This window comes from Onychostoma macrolepis, chromosome 09, assembly GCF_012432095.1.
Source record: "Onychostoma macrolepis isolate SWU-2019 chromosome 09, ASM1243209v1, whole genome shotgun sequence".
In the NCBI taxonomy this organism is placed as follows: domain Eukaryota; kingdom Metazoa; phylum Chordata; class Actinopteri; order Cypriniformes; family Cyprinidae; genus Onychostoma; species Onychostoma macrolepis.
In genome coordinates this window covers 399456-409572 of record NC_081163.1, presented here as the reverse complement: position 1 = coordinate 409572, position 10117 = coordinate 399456, and the positions used below count along the sequence as shown (strand labels likewise).

At 42.8% G+C, this 10117-nt stretch overlaps 1 protein-coding gene across 3 annotated transcripts in view; it reads left to right on the top strand.

Moving 5' to 3' along the window:
- Window positions 1-10027, top strand: part of LOC131546890 (inactive dipeptidyl peptidase 10-like) — a 70695-nt gene extending 60668 nt beyond the window's left edge. For all 3 annotated transcript variants that reach the window (XM_058786979.1, XM_058786981.1, XM_058786978.1), the window contains exons 10-26: window positions 1692-1789; window positions 1860-1983; window positions 2458-2496; window positions 2575-2682; window positions 2762-2853; window positions 3623-3670; window positions 3817-3938; window positions 4043-4087; window positions 4184-4282; window positions 4406-4475; window positions 5822-6016; window positions 6152-6206; window positions 6301-6400; window positions 7104-7162; window positions 7243-7315; window positions 7574-7647; window positions 7747-10027. In XM_058786979.1, the coding sequence (XP_058642962.1) occupies window positions 1692-1789; window positions 1860-1983; window positions 2458-2496; window positions 2575-2682; window positions 2762-2853; window positions 3623-3670; window positions 3817-3938; window positions 4043-4087; window positions 4184-4282; window positions 4406-4475; window positions 5822-6016; window positions 6152-6206; window positions 6301-6400; window positions 7104-7162; window positions 7243-7315; window positions 7574-7647; window positions 7747-7884 (1539 nt within the window). In that variant the 3' untranslated portion in view covers window positions 7885-10027. The remainder of the gene's footprint in view (window positions 1-1691; window positions 1790-1859; window positions 1984-2457; window positions 2497-2574; window positions 2683-2761; window positions 2854-3622; window positions 3671-3816; window positions 3939-4042; window positions 4088-4183; window positions 4283-4405; window positions 4476-5821; window positions 6017-6151; window positions 6207-6300; window positions 6401-7103; window positions 7163-7242; window positions 7316-7573; window positions 7648-7746) is intronic.
- The last annotated feature ends 90 nt before the right edge of the window (window positions 10028-10117 follow it).

Below are 10117 nucleotides of genomic sequence, written 5' to 3'. Positions count from 1 at the left end.
TGGAAGAACACTGAGTTCTGAACTCAACCCCATCCAGCACCTTTGGGTTGAACTGGAACAGAGATTGTGAGCCAGGCTTTCTCATCCAACATCAGTGCCTGACCTCACAAATGCTCTACTGGATGAATGGGCAAAAGTTCCCACAGAAACACTTCACAATCTTGTGGAAAGTCTTCCCAGAAGAGTGGAAGTTGTTAGCTGTTAACCATATTAATGTCAGTGTATTTAGAATGACACATCATTAATGTCCCTATTGGTTTAATGGTCAGGCGTCCCAATACTTTTGTCCATATGGTGTATCACGTGGTTAGGGGGGACAATTAAAGACACGAATGGCATTATTTGATGTAAAATGAGCATAAAGTATCAAAAGGGTGAAATAACAGGGAATTCTGCGTTGCCTTACTAAAGCCTGCTTTTAACCCAGAGCAGTTTTTTCAGAGTTAACCCTGTATTTTGGTGCCAAATGTACAAATGTTCAGTGTTAAAATGTCATGTCTCAGTGCTACAGACACCCAATCACATGTTTTGACAGTCACAGAAAAATTGTGTGGCGTAGACAGACTTTCAATGCTTAAGGGCAAAAATGACAAATAGTGATAAATGTGAACTGAGGTGAATAGACCATTTTATTCTTCTCTTTATAGTCCAAAATGTTCACTCAGGAAAAATATTTTATAGTATTGTACAATATATAATATGAAGATGTGGGAAGCTAGAGTCAAATGCTGCATTCGTCCAGTTACTGCAAATAAGATAGTTAACCCAGCGTTTAGGAAGGTACAGCGTGAAACATCAGTTTACGAAGACCACAATTAACTGTTAACCCAGGTACGAGCAACATTGAAACATGAAACAAAATTCTGTTTGGATTCCGTTAAGCAGGGTGTAGTCTCAGCCTCAGATGTCACGCCCACAGAACGTTGGCTAAACATCTGATACATATGGCACACAAAAGTGGAAACACGTCAGGAGTTTCGAAGTCTTCATCGGATTGGTTGAATAATACAGGATTTCCAGGAGATGTGTGTGGCATTCTTTAACGTTCCGCCTGGGCACAAAGATGCCGTTACGCCAAACCCCCTCACGAAAGAAGAAAGCTGTCGTGTTTACAACTGTGATGACAAACTCTTATCAGGATCAAATAAACGCTGGATTTTCAAAAGTATGTGAAATATTTAAAGTTCGTGGCATAGAATCTTTAAAATACGTCCAAGAGTTTTGATTGTGAACTGTGATTGGTTGTTTGACATGTCGGTCAAACGGCCTCGTGGGCGGGCCTTGACCAATGAAAGCTGCCATAGATTCCAGACCTTCAGCCGTCAGTCTGAAGGTCTGGCTACGCGAGACTAAGCAGGGTGTAGAATGACCCAGAGTTAACTAGTTCAGTGTGAACAGCTCTGATGTGTCCATGTAGGATATTGATTGGAGCACAGTGACGCTCAGAGAGTCCACTGAGACTCATGCATGATGGGATTGATACAGACAATTGCTTTGATTTCTTATTACCTAATTGAGTGGCATTCTGACCTTTTGAAGTGTGACTCAATTGTTTAGAGACATTTTCGGACGGTGGTATGTTGAAGGACATGTCAGATTTCTTTTGTCATCTGTCCTTGGTGCAAAGATTGAATTATTGGCACAGTTCATGTTTTTATAGCTGCAAGTGTTGATGCGTGTTGTGTTTGCAGGCTGGGCAGCCCAATCCCATGGTGAAACTGTTTGTGGTCAATCTGTACGGACCGACACACACTCTTGAACTCACACCACCAGATGAGCTCAAGCTCAGGTATGGCGTTAGTGTGTTCGGATCTGCGCTGGAGACTCAGACGATGATCTGACACTCTCTGTGTCTGTAGGGAGCACTATGTGGTGATGGTGAAGTGGATCAGTAAGACCAAGACAGCAGTGCGATGGTTAAACCGAGCACAGAACGTCTCTATACTGACCGTCTGCGACTCCACCACTGGAGCCTGCATCAAGGTAAACACACACACACACACGCACACACGTTTGTTTTTGTGAAAAGTGGGGACATCCCATAGGCGTAATGGTTTTTATACTGTACTTACTGTATGTGCTATTGCCCTACACCAACCCTACACCTAAACCTACCCCTTACAGGAGACTTTCTGCTATTTCAGATTTTCAATACACTCCATTCTGTGTGATTTATAAGCGTTTTGAAAAGTGGGGACATGGGTCAATGTCCTGAAAAGTCACCTTCTCCTTGTAATACCTGTCATACCCTCGTCATTATACACATCTATGTCCTGACTTTTCACAAAAACGTGCGCGCGCACACACACACACACGCATAGACACACACACATACACACATGCATAGACAACCACACACACACACACACACACACACGTACACGTGATAATATGCTTTATAAATGAATTTGTCTCTCTCTTTGTCGTCATGATGATGATGGTGTTGTTTCTTTTCAGAGGCATGAGGAAACATCAGAAGTTTGGCTCTCCAGACAGGTGAATCTTCGCTAGATGTTTGCATAATGATCTTCTGTCACTTGAGTTTAATCTGGTGTCCCTCGGCTGCTTCTGCAGAATCAGGAGCCATTCTTCTCTCGAGACGGCAGCCGTTTCTTCCTGACGGTGCCAGTGAAGCAGGGAGGACGAGGAGACTTCCAGCACGTGGCCATGTTCACCTCTCAGGTACAGACCGGCAGCAGCGAGCGGGGCGGATGCGTCTGGGTCTGTGTGTGTGATCTGTAGTGTTTTTGTGTTTCTGCAGGCGCGTGCAGATCAGAATGAGCTGCGGCACCTTACATCAGGGAACTGGGAGGTGACGCAAATTCTGGCTTACGATGAGAACAGCCAGAGCATGTGAGTAAAACATGAGTGTGAACTCAGTCCAGAACCTCACATGACAGCCAGGCCTCTCTACAGCCAACACACATTTCCATCAAATAATGCAAACGTGATCTAACTGTTGCATTGTCCAAATACCCACACTTGCGCTCTTGGCCACTTGAGAGCGCATGCACAAGACTGTCCCAGGTCTTAAAAAAGCTAAAGCGCAGTGCCCTTAACGCACACTAAACCCACACTATCTCCAATACTGCTCTGGAGTGTTGCATCATGATCTGGAAATAAATTGTGAGACTTTTTGCTGAGATCTCGCGAGAGGTCACAGAAACCTTTCCAGTGTAAGTTAAATATTAATATAATAATTAGATATTACATATAATTTGGTAGAAAAACAAAGTGTTGCATGTTTTATTGGTGCGAAGATGAGTAGTGGTGATATTTTTGTATAACATTTACAACTGCATTTTATCACTTAATAAGAAGCACCGCAAATTAAATTGTGTCATGTTATAGGGACTACTGAACAGACATTTAGAAGTACATTTTAAAATGCAAAACATTTAAAATAAAAAATAAAGCTATGTCAACGCTTGCATTTTTACAACACTATAAGTGTGTCCCAAGTTCGACACACACTTACGGTCTTCATCCTCACTTGAACACTTGGCCCAAATACGTCATATAAGTAGTCAAGTGCTCAAGTGTGAGTATTTGGACGAAGGGAAAGTTGCACGTGATCACGGTGTTTTGAAGGCGCTGTAAATGTCTGTCTGACCTAATGCAGATTTTTCCTGAGCACCGAGGGCTCCTCGACCCGCCGGCAGCTCTTCAGGTGAGATTCACGTGTGTTCATGTCCGTTCCTCAGAGTTAAACCTCAGATTCATGAAATACTTCAGCACTGTGTCCTGAGGTCGTGTTTAATAGTAAGTTGAGTTCAGCAGGAAAGCGGGCCTCTGATTGGTCCGTTCTGTGTGCAGTGTGTCCACAGGGGGCCTGTTTCCACGCCGGTGTTTGACCTGTGAGCTCAATAAAGCTCACTGCACGTTCTTCAGTGCTGATTTCAGCCCCACTAATCAACATGTCCTGCTTCACTGCAAAGGTATGAAGACCGTTTATTATTTACTCTCACAGACCTGACAAGTGACCTTTCACACCTCGTCAAACTAGTACAGGTTGTGGTTGAAGTGTTTGGTTTTCCTGCAGGTCCAGGAGCTCCGACAGTGATCATACACACTCTGAACACAGCCAGTGAGCCATTATTTTCATTAATTCTTCTGTACATCTGTCCGCCTTGTTCTACGTTAAAAACTGAAATCATGTCCTGATGTGTTGATCTCTCGTCAGATTATTATATCCTGGAGAATAACTCTGTGCTGAGAGCTGTTCTCAGATACAAGCGAATCCAGCTGCTGGAGTACAGAAGCGTCCAGACCGACCACTTTGGTAACGTACCGCTCCATTCACCGATAAACATGCTTAGTTTGTGCTGGATCTCCTGCACTGAAACAGACTTTAATGCCCTTGAATTTGATAGATCTTTGGTCTGTTCTTCATGTGTTTTTGCAGAATTGCCGCTGAAGATCGCCTATCCACCCGATTTCTCTGAGTCCCGTAATTACGCACTTCTGCTGATGATGTAAGAAGATTTGTGTGTTTGTGTGTGTGTGTGTTCAGGTCTGTTAAAGATGGAGGGAGTTTGTAGTTAGAAAGACTGTAGTTCAAAGCGTTCATTTACAGTCTGATGTTCACATTAATATGTTGCTGGTTTTCAGGTTTGTTTATAATTTGTTTGGAGGCCTGAGAGAAATACACTATATGACTGGAGCATTACAAAACTGCTCTGTTTTGCTCGAACATAAAAGTCATTGAAGGACTCAGTCTCAAGCAGACATTGTCCTTCATCCGGATCACTGAAGTCAGAATCTCCTTCACTGCGTCCTGACCTTTGCTCATTCTCTGCATGTCATGCCATTTATAAGCTTGACATAAAGCAGCTGAACGTTTTGTAGACATTTCCAGGAGCACCTGCAGCATTTCTGTCTTTGACTTCCTCCACTGAATCAGCTGAACGGCACACTGAGACTCTGATTGTTCGGGTCTTTTGGTCAAGTCACTATTATTTGTATAGCGCTTTTAACAATGCAAATTGTGTCAAATCAGCTTTACATCAGCTTGATATAAAGCTGGGTGGCTTTATATCAGCTTTACAGTATTTAGACGGGAAATAGTGTGTCGAAATAGTGTCATTCTCCTCTTGTCAGACAAAATCAGCAGTTTAAATCTAGGCTGCAGCAGAGTCAGATTGTGCAGAGGACTCACCTGGTTCCTGTGGTCTTGCCCCGATGGCCGTCTAGGAGACAGGGTCTGCCCTGGGGATCAGTCTCTGGGGCTCATCTAGTTGTCCTGGTCTCTGCTGACGTTCAGGAACGTTTAGAATAAATAACAGATGCTGCTGCATCATCATAACTGTACAGCAGTGATGCTAAGTTTTTGATTGGTTGTTTGCCCTTAACTAAAATGTCAGTTGCAAGCAAAAAGAAGTATCTTTGAATTCTGTATGATGTCATGTTTTTTGGAAATATTTGTGGACTACTTTCACAAATACCTCTATGCTTTACTTACAGTGGATAGAGGTTTTGTTTATCCGGTACTGTTAGATCTGTCATTTGCATTGCTTCATGAGGGTGTTTGAGTGGTTTTGATTTAACACCCTGTGATGTGATTTTTAAAGTGAAATGTCCACTGAACAACTCTTTGTGAGTAGAAATGGTGTCTCACACTTTTCTCAGGCTGAATTTGAAAGGCGCTGTAAACACACTTGACCATATCCAGGAGAGGCACGTTATTTTATATCAGAGGTAGATCATGGAAGCTAAAAGCAGGAAGTGACGCTGATGTGTTTCGTGCATGTGTTTTGTCAAGTGCATGAGCAGTCCTGGACCAGGACTCAGTGTTTATCAGGGTTTTCTCTGTGTTTGTCAGTGACGCTGCCCCCGGTGGTCAGCAGGTGAATGACCGTTACTCACTGGAATGGGACTCAGTCCTGGTCAGTTCAGACAATGTGATCGTAGCTCGTCTGGATGGCAGGGGAAGTGGCTTCCAGGGTCAGAAGCTCTTACAGGAAGTGCACAGGCGTCTGGGATCCGTGGAGCTACAGGATCAGCTGGCCGCCATCGAGTAAGAACCTTTACCTGCTTTTTTCCTTCTATCAGTTGCTCAGAAATGACCCTTCCGTCACTCTCATGCTCTGTCTGCGTGATCTACACACACACGGCTGTGAAACATGCTAACGGAGTCGTGCTTTTCTTCCAGGTACCTGCTGAAATTGCCGTACATCGATCGAACCCGGATTGGTGTGTTTGGCCAGGTAAGACTCAATCCAACACACAGCTGCTGTAACGGAAGAAACACTGATGAAAACCGTCAGGTTTATAAACCCATGTGTTTGTGTCGCTCTGCAGGGTTATGGAGGATATGTTGCACTCCTGCTGATTAAATCCACGGAGAACTTGTTTAAATGCGCAGCAGCCATGTCTCCTGTGACAGACTGGAGTTTGTACGGTAAGTTACTGATGTGATTGTGATTATGTGAGGCTTCACACTGACTGTTAGGACAGCAGAAAAGATCATTGGTGTGCACCTGCCCAGCCTTCAGGACTTGTACAACTCCAGAGTGAAGAAACGGGCAGGTAACATCATCAAAGACCCCTCTCACCCCGGACACAACTTGTTTGCACTTCTCCCTTCAGGCAGACGCTACAGATCTCTGTGCACTAGAACATCAAGGCATAAAAACAGTTTTTTCCCCCATGCCATCTCCAGCTTAAATAGCTAACACATGGATCATTACCTGTGTTCTGTAATTCATTCTGTAATTCATTCTCCATTCTTTCTCAAGTATTATGTAAATACATATACATATCTGTTTATTTATACAGCTGTATATAGAGTAAATAATGCACAAATCTGTACATAAATCTACTGTTCCAGATTCATACTTATTATTATTATTATTATTATCTATTAAGTCTTACTATTTAAATGTTTTTTCTGTTCTCATGTCAGATGTGTATGTATGTATGTATGTACCAGGAGCACCTTAAAAAAACCACAACAAATTCCTCGTGTGTTTGCGCACACCTGGCGAATAAAGCTAATTCTGATTCTGATTCTGATTCTGATGATCTAGAACTGCAGAGCAGTTTCAGACCTGTGATTCTGCGGTTCTGTGAGTGAATCTGACCTCTGTCTCTCTCTCTCTCAGCCTCGGCCTTCTCTGAGCGCTATCTGGGTTTCCCTCTTCAGGATGACAGCAGATATCAGGTTGGTGCTGGTTAGTTGTTTTGGACTCAGACTCTGCTGGAATGTGTTTGAGATGTTAGTGACAGACTGTGTGTCTCTAGTTCTCCAGTGTGCTGCAGAATCCACAGGGTTTTAGAGAGCAGACGCTCATGCTGCTCCATGCCACTGCAGACGGTCAGTGACACTGGAGTGTGTGTGTGAGAGAGTGAGTGAGTGAGTGTGCGTGCGTGCATGTGTGTGTGTGTGCGAGCGAGTGTGTGTGTGTGTATGTAGAATATTAGTGTTCTTGCTTGTTTCTCTTGTAACTATTTTTGGATATTTGAGGTGATGTCACTATATTCACAATAGAAACAACCTCTCATAGCGAATCTTTTGATCGCATTACTCTGGCATTGAGCCAGTCTTCAAACACTCAAATTCTGTTTCCTGCAGCAAATGTTCACTTCCAGCACACGGCCGAGCTCATTAAGAACCTGGTGAAGGTGGGAGCGAATTACACACTGCAGGTACTGAATGCTGTGTGTTTCAGCATCAGTGTGTCTTTGTTTATCAATGCTTGACTGTAGTTTAGTTTGTTGATGGTTTTCTGGATGGTTGTTCTTCAGATTTATCCAGACGAAGGTCATTTCTTGTCTAAGAGCAGCCAGCGGCACGTGGCTTCAACACTGAGCAGCTACTTCAGATCCTGCCTGCAGGAGGAGGTGCTTCCCATCAGTGAGGAGGAGGAGGAAGAGGAAGAGTAGAGTGAAGAAGAGACGCAACACAGAAACATACGCAGACACTGACACACACACACACACACACACACATCAGGACAATGAAACACACTGGACAAGCATCCAGAGAACACTCAGATAAACAGAGAGAGCCAGGAGTGAGTGTGTGTGTGCGTGTGTGAGTGAACATGTATATATGCATGTGTGTAACTGTTAGGAAGGATGTATGCATTAGAACTGTGTGTGTGTGTGTGTGTGTGTGTGTGTGTGAGACAGAGAGAGTGTTTCTGGCCTATGAATCATTATCGCTGGAAATGGATTGGAATATTTCACATATCATAAATCACTAAGATCTCTGATTGGCGGAAGCATTGGCCAATCACAGCACAGACTGTCGGGTGGAGCTGCTCCAGTCATTGCATGGTCCTTTTGCTTTGCTTCACTTTTTTTGCCACTTTCTGTCTGTCGGTATGTTGTCACCTTCCAGAGGAGCTGCATTTCTCACCGTTTCTCCACTCGCTGGGAAGAAGAATAATTCCATTCATTGAAAGCTGAAGGATGCTTGTGAAGAGAGCGAGGCCTCGGCAGCACACGTGCATGACGCTCTGTGTGTATGTGCAGTGCATTGTGGGATGGTGCTGCTGTGTGCTGGACAGAAGAGGGCGCACCGATGTGTTTTTGGACATTCATCAGACGGATCTGCTCAGACTGTTTTGGATCAGTTTATTTGTATTGCTGACTGTTTAGTTTTACTGTTGGTGGGTGGGGTGAGGGTTTGGGTTGATTGTTATCGTCCTCTAGTTATAACAGTCATGTCTATAAATAAACAACTAGTCCAAAAACAGCACAGTTTGGTTTTGAAGTGCTATATTTTAACATCTGAGTCACGCAGCCAGACCGTAGCAGGAGGACCGCTAACATCAGGCACGATTATGAGAACACATTCACAGACGGCCTGGAGTGAGTGAATGTTGCATACTTCAGCTCAGTTATTGGAAAAAGACATGCTTAGATTTGCATTACTTTGGATGTCTGTTATTTCTTGAATATAGTTGACAGGACTGGAATCTGTCCTGTGAGCGTCAGGTGTTAACCGCTGCGCTGCAGGTAAAGATGTGCTACTGAACATCACTGAAAATGGCAGTTCATTGGTTATTTACTCGTCCTGGTGTCGCTCTAAAGCTGTCTGACCTTTCTTTCCTCGGCAGCGAACAGTGACCTTTCTCAAGCTCATAAGTGCTGATCATAAAATATCGTAAAATACTCCCATATCTATAGGATTGTCCCTGTAACTCATCCACTGGCCTTGGAAACATTAATGAATACTGACACTAAACAAGCAATTTGCTGCTTAATTTGGCATGTAGTTCATATCAGGATCGCTGAATTTCCAGCCAGTGGCGGTGGGAACATTTACATAGGTTTTGTGCAGAAAATGAACCTAGTTATACACATAAAACAAACAGAAATCATCTTAAAATGCTTCATTGCATTGTCTAAGTCAAGTCACCTTTATTTATACAACGCTTTATACGATACAGATTGTGTCACAGCGGCTTCACAGTGTTAATCAGGAAAATGGTATTTCAATGATGCAAACAAAATTCAATTCTGCTGTAAAGTAGCTCTGAAAAGACCACAGTAGTAACAGTCAGTTTTTCAATTAAAGTCAGTTCATTGTTTATTAACTGTGTGATGTTCATCATTTATGGAATGTATATCTGAAGGATTGGAGTCTGTCGAGGAAACATGAGCTCATTGATTATTCCTGACCGCAGTTTCTGTAAGTGTTTAGTTCCTGTGTGGGAATGCATTGTAACTTCAGTTTAGTGGAAAAATAATTTTTTTATGTATCAATAGAATGTGACTACAAGAATATTTTCAAATAAAGTTGCTCAAAAAGCTGCACCAAAACTATCATAAAGAGTGTTTTAGTGAAAAGCTCTCACATCACACTAATACAGCAGCAAACTTTACATTTATTTTTCTTAAGGTTTCATAATATTCATCTGATTTATATACCATTTTATTCCTAAAAAATATGATGAAAATTTATTTTTTTCCTGATTAAAAGAGACTCCTTGAACCTTTGTTACTATAGATAAGACTGTGCTTATACATACTGTATTATATATCCACACATATACCAGCCATATTTTGTTGAAGAGTTTGAGGTTGAGTTTTGTTCTGTTCAGTGATCTTATGTTTTTTTGGCTGATGTTAGCAGCATTACATGAGAAGACCGGCTGGGCTGCAGCAC